This window comes from Calliphora vicina, chromosome 3, assembly GCF_958450345.1.
Source record: "Calliphora vicina chromosome 3, idCalVici1.1, whole genome shotgun sequence".
NCBI lineage: Eukaryota > Metazoa > Arthropoda > Insecta > Diptera > Calliphoridae > Calliphora > Calliphora vicina.
The window spans coordinates 46,779,292-46,794,975 of NC_088782.1; the positions used below are offsets into that span (position 1 = coordinate 46,779,292).

At 31.5% G+C, this 15,684-nt stretch overlaps 1 protein-coding gene across 1 annotated transcript; it reads right to left on the reverse strand.

The window, feature by feature from the left end:
- Positions 1-627: 627 nt before the first annotated feature.
- LOC135955441 (odorant receptor 67d-like) lies at positions 628-15,390 on the reverse strand. The gene is made up of 5 exons (XM_065505792.1): positions 15,282-15,390; positions 1,738-2,015; positions 1,169-1,683; positions 925-1,114; positions 628-852 (listed from the first exon to the last, which is right to left on the reverse strand). The coding sequence occupies exons 1-5, from the start codon at positions 15,388-15,390 to the stop codon at positions 628-630; spliced, it is 1,317 nt and encodes a 438-aa protein (XP_065361864.1).
- Between the last annotated feature and the right edge of the window lie 294 nt (positions 15,391-15,684).

Here is a 15,684-nt window from a genome sequence, read left to right on the forward strand (position 1 = left end):
AACTGAAGTAGAACTGAACTAGAACTGAACTAGAACTGAACTAGAACTGAACTAGAACTGAACTAGAACTGAACTAGAACTGAACTAGAACTGAACTAGAACTGAACTAGAACTGAACTAGAACTGAACTAGAAATGAACTAGAACTGAAGTAGAACTGAAGTAGAACTGAACTAGAACTGAACTAGAACTGAACTAGAACTGAACTAGAACTGAACTAGAACTGAACTAGAACTGAACTAGAACTGAACTAGAACTGAACTAGAACTGAACTAGAACTGAACTAGAACTGAACTAGAACTGAACTGAACTAGAACTGAACTAGAAGTGAACTAGAACTGAACTGGAACTGAACTAGAACTGAACTAGAACTAGAACTGAACTAGACTAGGTTATTAATTAAATACTAGGTCAAAATACGACCACTTTTAAAACGCTTTTATGGAAAGAATTTTTAAACATTTATATTGTGCATACCTAGAGAAAAAAAACCTTTTAAACCATATATGTTTCAGCAATATATGTGGACAATAACATTCTTAAAGTGTGCTACAAAAAAATGTGTGGACTATTTCTATATAAGATAATATAGCTCTAGATTTTAATACTATTTTAATAATAAATCACTTTAGATATCATCCGTTTCCAAGAAATTCACCAGCATCATCATATAACTATAAATAGCTTTTGTCAGCTGCAGAGCCGTATTCATAGATAAGGGCATGATTTGACCTACGGTCAATGTTTTTGGATTTTGAGCCTTTCGTATCATCAAGAGAATTAATTTTTGCTCCGGCACAGACAGTTCATACCACAACCAGTCACAATAAATGATATCAAGTACTTCATCATTCTGTATCTTCCATATTTAGCTAAAAAAATTAAAAACAATACATATAAACGCATATAAAAAGCATTTACTCACGGATATATCCACCAAATTACCAAGTCCACAATATGCATACAACGTTATTGTGCTTAATATCAAATAAGCAAAGGCGGCTGGCCAACTGCGAATGACAATTGAAAAAAGGGTGCCGCAAATACTCACCACCGAAGAAAAAATTTGAATAAATATGATTCCATAGTAGACTTCTTCAACTTGTTGAACAAATCTGATTGAATATTAAGGATTATTTACTATAAAACTATCTTCATTATTATCTCACTTATTATATTTCTGATGCCATTCCACAATTTCCATTAACAGTGGCATCGTCTTCTTCGTATCCCTACAATTGAGTGCCACCTGATTCAATTTCTCAAATTTAATCTTCAAAATATCCTTAAACAAGGGTATATTTATAATGAATATACAAGTGTACATGTCACTTGCAAAATTTCCAAAACCTCCCAACATCATAAGGCAAATATGAACAACGTTATGAAGAATATAACCAAATTGAGTATATGGGTCTATGCCGGGCAATAAAAATTGCATTACAAACATTTTCTGATTATACACCAAGCCATAAATCAGAGGATACATAATAATTATGGACACAAGAACTATATAGACCGCCATTACAATTTTCAATATTTTGGTGGCCAAGTCAGTGCGATAACGCAGAATTTTTATGTAGTCCTTATCATTTTGATACTCCTTGTATATATTGTTCAGTTGTTCATCCATAGAAATCATAACCAAACGACGATAAATACACAATGTTAATTTGCTGTAACCCTGCGAATAAATGTCTATTAACAAAATTTCCATTTAATTGACATATTCACCAACTTGCACTGCACTTCCAGCTAAACTGAGGGCCTGTAAAAGAACTTTCCAATCTCCATCAACTACCATTCCCATGTAAATGGTGTAAATTGTACAGCCAAAATAGGCATTAATGGCAAAAATTACTAGCCATGTTAACAGGTTCATTTTGTAGTTTGGTTTTATTACATCTCCACCACAGAAAGATCCCATTAATCTTGCCGTTTTTGTAATTTTCTTAAAACGGTCATAACAATTTTTAGCCATAACTTTAACCTGTGTCGGGGAAATTGCAAATGGTACTGCTCCATTTTGAAATTTTAACAAAATGTTTTAAAGCATTTTAAGATTATATGGATTATACTGTGAGAAAAAAATTATGTTAAATTTAACAAAAGAACTAGAACAGAACTAGAACATAACTAGAACAGAACTAGAACAGAACTAGAACAGAACTAGAACAGAACTAGAACAGAACTAGAACAGAACTAGAACAGAACTAGAACAGAACTAGAACAGAACAGAACTAGAACAGAACTAGAACAGAACTAGAACAGAACTAGAACAGAACTAGAACAGAACTAGAACAGAACTAGAACAGAACTAGAACAGAACTAGAACAGAACTAGAACAGAACTAGAACAGAACTAGAACAGAACTAGAACAGAACTAGAACAGAACTAGAACAGAACTAGAACAGAACTAGAACAGAACTAGAACAGAACTAGAACAGAACTAGAACAGAACTAGAACAGAACTAGAACAGAACTAGAACAGAACTAGAACAGAACTAGAACAGAACTAGAACAGAACTAGAACAGAACTAGAACAGAACTAGAACAGAACTAGAACAGAACTAGAACAGAACTAGAACAGAACTATAACAGAACTAGAACAGAACTAGAACAGAACTAGAACAGAACTAGAACAGAACTAGAACAGAACTAGAACAGAACTAGAACAGAACTAGAACAGAACTAGAACAGAACTAGAACAGAACTAGAACAGAACTAGAACAGAACTAGAACAGAACTAGAACAGAACTAGAACAGAACTAGAACAGAACTAGAACAGAACTAGAACAGAACTAGAACAGAACTAGAACAGAACTAGAACAGAACTAGAACAGAACTAGAACAGAACTAGAACAGAACTAGAACAGAACTAGAACAGAACTAGAACAGAACTAGAACAGAACTAGAACAGAACTAGAACAGAACTAGAACAGAACTAGAACAGAACTAGAACAGAACTAGAACAGAACTAGAACAGAACTAGAACAGAACTAGAACAGAACTAGAACAGAACTAGAACAGAACTAGAACAGAACTAGAACAGAACTAGAACAGAACTAGAACAGAACTAGAACAGAACTAGAACAGAACTAGAACAGAACTAGAACAGAACTAGAACAGAACTAGAACAGAACTAGAACAGAACTAGAACAGAACTAGAACAGAACTAGAACAGAACTAGAACAGAACTAGAACAGAACTAGAACAGAACTAGAACAGAACTAGAACAGAACTAGAACAGAACTAGAACAGAACTAGAACAGAACTAGAACAGAACTAGAACAGAACTAGAACAGAACTAGAACAGAACTAGAACAGAACTAGAACAGAACTAGAACAGAACTAGAACAGAACTAGAACAGAACTAGAACAGAACTAGAACTAGAACTAGAACTAGAACAGAACTAGAACAGAACTAGAACAGAACTAGAACAGAACTAGAACAGAACTAGAACAGAACTAGAACAGAACTAGAACAGAACTAGAACAGAACTAGAACAGAACTAGAACAGAACTAGAACAGAACTAGAACAGAACTAGAACAGAACTAGAACAGAACTAGAACAGAACTAGAACAGAACTAGAACAGAACTAGAACAGAACTAGAACAGAACTAGAACAGAACTAGAACAGAACTAGAACAGAACTAGAACAGAACTAGAACAGAACTAGAACAGAACTAGAACTAGAACTAGAACTAGAACAGAACTAGAACTAGAACAGAACTAGAACAGAACTAGAACAGAACTAGAACAGAACTAGAACAGAACTAGAACAGAACTAGAACAGAACTAGAACAGAACTAGAACAGAACTAGAACAGAACTAGAACAGAACTAGAACAGAACTAGAACAGAACTAGAACAGAACTAGAACAGAACTAGAACAGAACTAGAACAGAACTAGAACAGAACTAGAACAGAACTAGAACAGAACTAGAACAGAACTAGAACAGAACTAGAACAGAACTAGAACAGAACTAGAACAGAACTAGAACAGAACTAGAACAGAACTAGAACAGAACTAGAACAGAACTAGAACAGAACTAGAACAGAACAGAACTAGAACAGAACAGAACTAGAACAGAACTAGAACAGAACTAGAACAGAACAGAACTAGAACAGAACAGAACTAGAACAGAACTAGAACAGAACTAGAACAGAACTAGAACAGAACTAGAACAGAACTAGAACAGAACTAGAACAGAACTAGAACAGAACTAGAACAGAACTAGAACAGAACTAGAACAGAACTAGAACAGAACTAGAACAGAACTAGAACAGAACTAGAACAGAACTAGAACAGAACTAGAACAGAACTAGAACAGAACTAGAACAGAACTAGAACAGAACTAGAACAGAACTAGAACAGAACTAGAACAGAACTAGAACAGAACTAGAACAGAACTAGAACAGAACTAGAACAGAACTAGAACAGAACTAGAACAGAACTAGAACAGAACTAGAACAGAACTAGAACAGAACTAGAACAGAACTAGAACAGAACTAGAACAGAACTAGAACAGAACTAGAACAGAACTAGAACAGAACTAGAACAGAACTAGAACAGAACTAGAACAGAACTAGAACAGAACTAGAACAGAACTAGAACAGAACTAGAACAGAACTAGAACAGAACTAGAACAGAACTAGAACAGAACTAGAACAGAACTAGAACAGAACTAGAACAGAACTAGAACAGAACTAGAACAGAACTAGAACAGAACTAGAACAGAACTAGAACAGAACTAGAACAGAACTAGAACAGAACTAGAACAGAACTAGAACAGAACTAGAACAGAACTAGAACAGAACTAGAACAGAACTAGAACAGAACTAGAACAGAACTAGAACAGAACTAGAACAGAACTAGAACAGAACTAGAACAGAACTAGAACAGAACTAGAACAGAACTAGAACAGAACTAGAACAGAACTAGAACAGAACTAGAACAGAACTAGAACAGAACTAGAACAGAACTAGAACAGAACTAGAACAGAACTAGAACAGAACTAGAACAGAACTAGAACAGAACTAGAACAGAACTAGAACAGAACTAGAACAGAACTAGAACAGAACTAGAACAGAACTAGAACAGAACTAGAACAGAACTAGAACAGAACTAGAACAGAACTAGAACAGAACTAGAACAGAACTAGAACAGAACTAGAACAGAACTAGAACAGAACTAGAACAGAACTAGAACAGAACTAGAACAGAACTAGAACAGAACTAGAACAGAACTAGAACAGAACTAGAACAGAACTAGAACAGAACTAGAACAGAACTAGAACAGAACTAGAACAGAACTAGAACAGAACTAGAACAGAACTAGAACAGAACTAGAACAGAACTAGAACAGAACTAGAACTAGAACTAGAACTAGAACTAGAACAGAACTAGAACAGAACTAGAACTAGAACAGAACTAGAACAGAACTAGAACAGAACTAGAACAGAACTAGAACAGAACTAGAACAGAACTAGAACAGAACTAGAACAGAACTAGAACAGAACTAGAACAGAACTAGAACAGAACTAGAACAGAACTAGAACAGAACTAGAACAGAACTAGAACAGAACTAGAACAGAACTAGAACAGAACTAGAACAGAACTAGAACAGAACTAGAACAGAACTAGAACAGAACTAGAACAGAACTAGAACAGAACTAGAACTAGAACTAGAACAGAACTAGAACTAGAACAGAACTAGAACAGAACTAGAACAGAACTAGAACAGAACTAGAACAGAACTAGAACAGAACTAGAACAGAACGAACTAGAACAGAACTAGAACAGAACTAGAACAGAACTAGAACAGAACTAGAACAGAACTAGAACAGAACTAGAACAGAACTAGAACAGAACTAGAACAGAACTAGAACAGAACTAGAACAGAACTAGAACAGAACTAGAACAGAACTAGAACAGAACTAGAACAGAACTAGAACAGAACTAGAACAGAACTAGAACAGAACTAGAACAGAACTAGAACAGAACTAGAACAGAACTAGAACAGAACTAGAACAGAACTAGAACAGAACTAGAACAGAACTAGAACAGAACTAGAACAGAACTAGAACAGAACTAGAACAGAACTAGAACAGAACTAGAACAGAACTAGAACAGAACTAGAACAGAACTAGAACAGAACTAGAACAGAACTAGAACAGAACTAGAACAGAACTAGAACAGAACTAGAACAGAACTAGAACAGAACTAGAACAGAACTAGAACAGAACTAGAACAGAACTAGAACAGAACTAGAACAGAACTAGAACAGAACTAGAACAGAACTAGAACAGAACTAGAACAGAACTAGAACAGAACTAGAACAGAACTAGAACAGAACTAGAACAGAACTAGAACAGAACTAGAACAGAACTAGAACAGAACTAGAACAGAACTAGAACAGAACTAGAACAGAACTAGAACAGAACTAGAACAGAACTAGAACAGAACTAGAACAGAACTAGAACAGAACTAGAACAGAACTAGAACAGAACTAGAACAGAACTAGAACAGAACTAGAACAGAACTAGAACAGAACTAGAACAGAACTAGAACAGAACTAGAACAGAACTAGAACAGAACTAGAACAGAACTAGAACAGAACTAGAACAGAACTAGAACAGAACTAGAACAGAACTAGAACAGAACTAGAACAGAACTAGAACAGAACTAGAACAGAACTAGAACAGAACTAGAACAGAACTAGAACAGAACTAGAACAGAACTAGAACAGAACTAGAACAGAACTAGAACAGAACTAGAACAGAACTAGAACAGAACTAGAACAGAACTAGAACAGAACTAGAACAGAACTAGAACAGAACTAGAACAGAACTAGAACAGAACTAGAACAGAACTAGAACAGAACTAGAACAGAACTAGAACAGAACTAGAACAGAACTAGAACAGAACTAGAACAGAACTAGAACAGAACTAGAACAGAACTAGAACAGAACTAGAACAGAACTAGAACAGAACTAGAACAGAACTAGAACAGAACTAGAACAGAACTAGAACAGAACTAGAACTAGAACAGAACTAGAACAGAACTAGAACAGAACTAGAACAGAACTAGAACAGAACTAGAACAGAACTAGAACAGAACTAGAACAGAACTAGAACAGAACTAGAACAGAACTAGAACAGAACTAGAACAGAACTAGAACAGAACTAGAACAGAACTAGAACAGAACTAGAACAGAACTAGAACAGAACTAGAACAGAACTAGAACAGAACTAGAACAGAACTAGAACAGAACTAGAACAGAACTAGAACAGAACTAGAACAGAACTAGAACAGAACTAGAACAGAACTAGAACAGAACTAGAACAGAACTAGAACAGAACTAGAACAGAACTAGAACAGAACTAGTGTGATTTTTAATAAATATTAATTTTTTACCAGTGTACTTAGGAACTTTTTAATTGTCTGAAAATGCGAACATTAAATGATTCTTCTTCGACATGGCACTTATATTACAATGTATTAGTTTAACACAATTATAAATGAAAATGTGTGCAGCCTTATAACGGTAATAAAGTTATTAAACATTTATATATTATGAAACTTTGTTGCAATATTTTACTCTCAAGAATATAGATATTTAAATGCGTAATTAATTTTCGAATACTTACATACATACATTTGTAAATATTCATTTGTTTCAACACGTGTTTTCATTTTGATTTTTATATATATATGTATGTTAAATGAGCAGAAAGAAGATCCTATAGGATTGAATTTTTTGTCAAATGTGAGAATGTTTAATTTTCAAAGAAGGATGATGATAATTTCCCTTAACAGTTGTAAGTTTTTTCACTGAATCGCTTTTTGCACAATTCAAATTATTTCTATATTTAATCAGATGAAGAAGATTTTTATTTCTTTTTTTACCACTTTATTCAGTATTTAGTAGGGTATTCAATTCATCGGGTTTCTGATTTAATCGGTTAATCGAGCAAATAATTAATCGAGGTTTAGATTTAATCGGTTAATAATCGGTTAATTTCAAATTATTCGATTAACCCAATAAATTTCCATTTTAAATTGAAAAGAAAAAAATGAATTTTGTGTAGCATTTTGTTAATAAAAAGAACAAAAACATAAAAAACAAACAAAACAAAACATAACATTTCAACAAAACAATAAATAAACATGTGAGTTTTTTTAGGATTTTAGGGAGATCTTCTGAAATAATCTTTTTAAAAAAAGCATATAATTTAAATGATTTCTTTTTAAACGATTTTATTTAGTTTTAATAAAACTTGACTTGAAAGAACTCGAAAGTAAGGCATGATAAAGAATATCCAATTTTGAATACTTTAATAGTTTCTTTAAGTTGTGATAAAAGACTCGTTTCAGTAATGTCTTCAGTTTCGTCTATTATCAAATCGTCCTCCGACTCATTAGGACAAAGGGGACATTTCCAATTTCTTAGTGTCAGTTTTCGTACTATACTCCAGAAAACTATTGCTAGAAGGGAATGTTTACGAGTTAAGAAATAAAATTTGTGTCTTTAAAACTATATTTCTATATGAAGTGCAAAAAAATAAATTTATTTATTTCAAGTCTATAGAACAATATATTCCTTTCAGACTAATACTAAAAATTTTGGTTAATCGGTTAATCGACACAAATTAATCGGTTTATTTGTTATTTGAAAATCGTCAATTTTCAATTAATCGAACAGTTAACCGACCAAAATTAATCGGTTAACCGATTAACGGTTAATCGATTGAATACCCTAGTATTTAGTGATATTTTGTGGTACGTATTTGGAAAAGATTGTTGATCAGAGATGGAAAATGAAAAATGTGTGTGGTATCAAAATAATATTCAAATTGTTCCTTTTCTAGAGTACTAAAATAAAAAAATCATATTTAATAATTTATTTTCATACTAGCTTGACCCGGTGCGCTTCGCTACCCCTGTCGTAGTGAAATAAAAAAATATGAAAGGATTCTATGCAAAAATAAATGAATATAATTAATACCGGAATTTCTTGTCTGTGTATGTAGAAATCTTGATTATTTTCTTAAAATATTCGATTTCAGTGATATAAAATCAATTTAGAAGGACTCTACATATAACAGTTGTTTAGATATTTGATACCACAGTTACAAATGATCTGATACCACACATTTGTAACTGTGGTAACGAAATAAATCGTTCAAAGTTTTACGACTTTCTCTAATAAAGTTCATCAGATATTCGATAACATGTCCAGTTCCATGTCCACTATTAATAACCCGCCCGTTTTCATATAAAAAAATTTTTCGGAGAAAGTTTGAAGAATCATGCAAGTTTAGTTACTCAGATATTCAAAATTGACTAAGTACCTTGTATGGAAGTATCCATACCCACTGTTCCTATCCCAGCCATATTTAACTAAACTCTTTATAGTGATGAGAAATTAATTCACACAAAGTTTCAATACTTTTACCGTTACAATTCTCCAAATATATTAAATTAATTTTTACTTTCAAATGGTCGAATTCCATCCATTTTCAGACAATTGATATAAAGTTTGATGAATATTGTAATTATGGTTTTCAAGTTGTTTTATCCTTTTTGGTTAAACCGTATGCAGTGATAAGAAATTGATTTGTATAAAGTTTGAAGACTCACAATTATAGTTCTGCAGATATTCGAAAATACTTGCATGGGAGGGGGTCCTCGGCCACTAAATTAATTTTCAGCAGGACTATGTAAAAATATCAGTGGGATATTCGGACAATGTTTGATGTATATCGTAATTATAGTTCTCTAAATATTTAGAAATAACTATTTTCTTTGTATGTAAGGTGACTCACCCCAGTTTCGATCCATTCTAATTTTCTTTGAACTTCATGCAGTGATAAGAAATTGAAGAACTATAATTTTGCAATTATAGTTCTTCAGATGTTGGTAATAAACAATTTACATTGTATGGGAGTTGCCACGCCCACTAATTCAATACAGACATGTATATGCCACGCCCATTTTAAGGCAAGCCGTGCACAATGGTATCAAAGTAAATCCCGCGAAGTTTTGTGACTTTCACAATGTTAGTTCACTATTAACTTTGTATGAAAGGTCGCGCGCCCACTTAAAATTTCAAAATAAAAAATAGTCTATTGATCGTTTCAAATATATAGGAATATAGGGTAAAAATATCAAGAGGGGCGGACAAGTGTTTTTGGTTCGTATAAGGTACAAACAAACAGACATAAATATGGATAAACACAAAATTCCTAATTTTACCCGTTTTTACCCCCTGCAGGTAGACTTTTGAAGAGGTAGGCTGACTTCCAAAATGCTAGTTGCTTTGTATTTGAACAAAGTATATTGTTTAATAATGCCGGCATACAAAATGCTTACTGTGTATACTATTTCAAAATGCCGAAAATGAGCATTTTGAACGCAGTAAAAAAGCAATCACGCATCGGTTTTATAGTTGATGTTTTCTTTGACAATTTTTTATTTACGCACACAAATAAAAAAGAAAAGAATATAGAAAATGGCCGACTCAAAAATGGAAGTAATATTATATTTTTTGGATAAAAAAACTTAATATAAACACCAAATAAATACTTTTATATATTTTTCAGTGAATAAAATTATAATTTGCATTATGTTCATTTCATATCGTAAATGTAAACAAAGTATATAGTTGCATTGTTTAGGAAGTTTAAATATGTACATTAGAGTGACAGCCGATTTTTTTTTTTAGATTTCAATGAGTGCCGGGCGGAATATTGTGACACTAGGCCTAAATGTTAAGTGCTGAAAATTTGAGCCAAATCGGGCAACGATTTCTGGACGCGCATCGAGGTCAAAGTTCAGATATATGCAAAATTTTACTGTTAATATGGAATAAATAGGTGAAACTCGTTAACTTTCTGCATTGTTTTCTAGAAATATGTAGATTTATTTATATTAATGAATATTACATTAAAAACAATTTTTGGAAATTAACCCTGTATCTCCTTTGGTTCAAAATGACCCAAAAACTGTATTATCGCCAAAATTAGAGAAAAATGCAAATTTTTCAGTTTTTGAAAAAATTTTGCTACTAAATAAATACTTTTGCAATTGAATGCAAAAGAATCGAAATATGTACGTAATTATCGTTGTAATGAGATATAAATGACAAAATTTGATTAAAAAATTTTAAAGTTATTACAAATTCGCCAGACCATTAACGTGTTTCAGGCCACTTGAACAAAAAATTTAGGAAAAAAATTCAGATATTTCGAGAAAAATTTAAATAAAAGCTCATTTTTACTTAAAATGTGTCCATATTTACTTGTATATGAGTTTTTGTCTTCGTAGGATACCGTTAACCTATTCGCAGGTATGGCCAAAAAAAATAATTTTTTTTAACGGCTGTTTCAAAACTCCATTTTCAAATTTTTAAAAATGTTGTTAAACAAATTTCAGATTTTTTCGATCATCACATTGGGGTTTATTGAGATCAAAATAAGGAATAAAAATATGAAAAAATTATGTCAATACCTCTTACAGTTTTTCCGTACATGCGATTTAAATTTTGCGATTTTCAAGAAAAACTAATTATTTGTCCATATTTAGGCGAATGAGCCCAAGGAAATTGTTATAAATTTTAAGTAAAACCTATTCATAATATTATAGTCCTTGTAATTTTAAATATGTTCTGAAAGTTTTACTAAAATCGGAAAACGATAACCTTTGAATCGTGAAGGTCAAAAGTCAAATTTTTCAATATTTGGAATTTCTAATGAAAAGATAGCGAAATGTTATATATTTTTGTGCCGATTTTAATGCAACTTAAGGAAAATATAACATAAAGTCCAGAATTTAAAATAACAGCACAAAAATGGAAATTAACCCTTAGCAGCACTTGGGGTCCAAATTACCCTCAACTTTTAAAATCACGAAAAACACAACCATTTTGACCCCAAGTCCACTTAAAGGTTAAAATACATTTTTTCACTGTTGTTGTAAATGCTAGACCCCAATATATATTTTCCTCAAGTTTCATGAAAATCGGCACAAAAATATATAACATTTCGCTATCTTTTCATTAGAAATTCCAAATATTGAAAAATTTGACCTTTGACCTTCACGATTCAAAGGTTATCGTTTTCCGATTTTAGTAAAACTTTCAGAACATATTTAAAATTACAAGGACTATAATATTATGTATAGGTTTTACTTAAAATTTATAACAGTAAGGAAATTGGGCTCATTCGCCTAAATATGGACAAATAATTAGATTTTCTTGAAAATCGCAAAATTTAAATCGCATGTACGGAAAAACTGTAAGAGGTATTGACATAATTTTTTCATATTTTTATTCCTTATTTTGATCTCAATAAACCCCAATGTGATGATCGAAAAAATCTGAAATTTGTTTAACAACATTTTTAAAAATTTGAAAATGGAGTTTTGAAACAGCCGTTAAAAAAAATTATTTTTTTTGGCCATACCTGCGAATAGGTTAACGGTATCCTACGAAGACAAAAACTCATATACAAGTAAATATGGATACATTTTAAGTAAAAATGAGCTTTTATTTAAATTTTTCTCGAAATATCTGAATTTTTTTCCTAAATTTTTTGTTCAAGTGGCCTGAAACACGTTAATGGTCTGGCGAATTTGTAATAACTTTAAAATTTTTTAATCAAATTTTATCATTTATATCTCATTACAACTATAATTACGTACATATTTCGATTCTTTTGGATTCAATTGCAAAAGTATTTATTTAGTAGCAAAATTTTTTCAAAAACTGAAAAATTTGCATTTTTCTCTAATTTTGGCGATAATACAGTTTTTGGGTCATTTTGAACCAAAGGAGATACAGGGTTAATTTCCAAAATTTTTTTTTTAATGTAATATTCATTAATATAAATAAATCTACATATTTCTAGAAAACAATGCAGAAAGTTAACGAGTTTCACCTATTTATTCCATATTAACAGCAAAATTTTGCATATATCTGAACTTTGACCTCGATGCGCGTCCAGAAATCGTTGCCCGATTTGGCTCAAATTTTCAGCACTTAACATTTAGGCCTAGTGTCACAATATTCCACCCGGCACTCTTCAAAATTTTAACAAAAATTTTTTTCCATACAACTGATTGTCACTCTAATGTACATAATTAAAATACCGTAGGAAAACTGCATATAAACTTTGCATTGATACATTTTGGAAGTCAGCCGTACTTTCTAAAGGTCAAATTTTTCAATATTTGAAATTTTTCATGGAGAGATAGCGAAATATTATATACTTTTGGGCCGATTTTGATAAAACTTAAGAAAAATATAACATAAACTCTAGGGTTTATAATAACAGCACAAGAATGGAAATTAACGCTTAATGGCACTTGGGATTAAAATGACCCCAAACTTTTAAAATAATAATTTTTTTTATGGTTTTAGAAGTTTGGGGTCATTTTAATACCAGGTGCTATATAGGGTGCATTTTAATTTTTCTGCTGTTTTAGTAAATACTAGGCTTTGTGTTATATTTTTGTAAAATTTCATCAAAATCGGCCCAAAAATATACAACATTTCGAACATTTCGAAATCTTTCCAAGAGAAATTCCAAATATTGAAAAATTTGACTTTTGACCTTCACGATTTAAGGGTTAACGTTTTCCGATTTTATTAAAAGTTCCAGAGTATATTTAGAATTATCTGGACTATAATATTCTGAATAAGTTTTGCTTAAAATTCATAAGAGTAAGGAAATAGAGCTCATTCGCCTAAAAATTTCCAAATAATTGGTTTTTCTCGAAAATTTCAAAATTTAAATCGCAGGTACGGAAAAACTATAAGAGACATTTTCATAATTTTTTCACATTTTTATTCCCTATTATATTCTTAATAAATCCCAATGAGATGATCAAAAAATTCTGAAATTTGTTTAACAAAATTTTTAAAAATTTGAAAATGGAGTTTTGAAACTGCCGTTAAAAAAAACTTATTTTTTTGTTCATACCTAAGAATAGGTTAACGGTATCCTACCAAGACAAAAACTCATATACAAGTAAATATGGACACATTTTAAGTAAAAATGAGCTTTAATTTTAATATTTATCAAAATATGTTCATTTTGTTCCTACCTTTCTTATTCTAGTTGCCTGAGACACGTTAATGGCCTGGCGAATTTTTAATAACTTCAAAATTTTTTGACCAATTTCAGTTTTTTAAGTCTCATTAGAAGACAATTACGTAAACATTTCGATTCTTTTAAATTAAATTGCAAAAGTAATTTTTTAATGGCAAACTTTTTACAAAAACTGAAAAAAATTCATTTTTTCCCCTTGTAAATGCATCTCAAAACTTCAGAGGGCTTGAGGTACGTCTTATCCCCAACCGATTTACCTAAAATCCAACTTTCGTTTATTAAGGGCCACCCTAGTGTGACATGATTATGCAAGTTAATGTAGACGAATGCACGATCAGGTCATCGACTGTTACATGGAAATGCACGCTGTAATTTTGATTATGTATTTTATGGGTGTCATAAAATACACAATTTATTACCTGAATGTTTTCTAATTAGACTTTTCACATGCATTGTTTTATAGTTGATAAATATTTTATGTTAGTTTGTAAGAGATCAAATATTATATAAGTAAGTGATTTTGTAAATAAAATTTAGGACCCTTTCTGGCCCAAGTATTGAAAAAAGAAATAGCCTATTGACACTTCTAAGTAACGATCTATTTACGTGCCAAATTTCAATAAAATCGGTTCAGCCATTTAGGCGTGATGCTCAAACAAACCAACAAACTTACAAAGCCATTTATATATTTATATAGATATGGATTTATATGGATTAGCAAGGCTTTGTGTTGCAAATTATCTGTGAAAATAATGGTATATGGAATATTTTCTATAGAACATACTGATATAACTACTAAAGATTTTCTTTTGAAAATTCTGTTATACTGAAGATTTTCTATAGAAAATACTGTTTGTTATACACATGATTTTCTATAAAAAACAGTAAGCTACAGGAATTTGTAAATTACTGTTTATACATAAAATACTGTAAATTGTTTGAGAGTTTCAAATGACTCTCGGGCATACCATGGTAATTTTCATTATAAAACAATATCAAAAAACTACGATCGTGATGTTATTTGATGAGCATTACTTTGAGTAAAAAGTAAATTCGCATACACACGTGATTATAGCCAGAAATGGAACCCGCCTTTAGGACTCAAATCTGTTTATTTCCATTGTATAAATAATTTGTCTCTATATCTTTTAAGTTTCAAAGATTACCAAAACCTACGGTGAATATGTTTGATATCCTTAAATGTCGCCATTGTTGCTGCTGCTGTTGTCTCTGCTGATGATGACGATGATGATGATGATGAAGTGAGTTTGTCATTTGTCTTGCGGAATATAAAATTAAAGGGAAATTTGATTTATATTAAAATCAACAAATAAAGTAAAAGTACTAAACAGAAAATCGCACATAAAAGAAAAAAGAGGAAATCTAAAATAAGTAAAAGAAAGTCAGAAATTCAAATCAAGCATATAAAATATGCCATTTAGAAAAAATGAAGTAAAATGTAGTAGAGTTTAATCAAAATTCTAGGGGGAGACTCACTCTCACTTTAGAACATATACGATTAATTTCATATTTCTATTACCATTATTACAGAAAATTCAAAAATTACCG

Bases quoted from the DNA above. Each gene is read 5' to 3' on its own strand.
- LOC135955441 (XM_065505792.1), bottom strand. From the start codon at position 15,390: ATGACAAACTCACTTCATCATCATCATCATCGTCATCATCAGCAGAGA. The intron at 2,016-15,281 runs GTAATCTTTGAA...AAAATGGAGCAG, and splicing joins CATATTCACCGTAGGTTTTG to TACCATTTGCAATTTCCCCG. The intron at 1,684-1,737 runs GTTGGTGAATAT...ATTTATTCGCAG, and splicing joins TAGCTGGAAGTGCAGTGCAA to GGTTACAGCAAATTAACATT.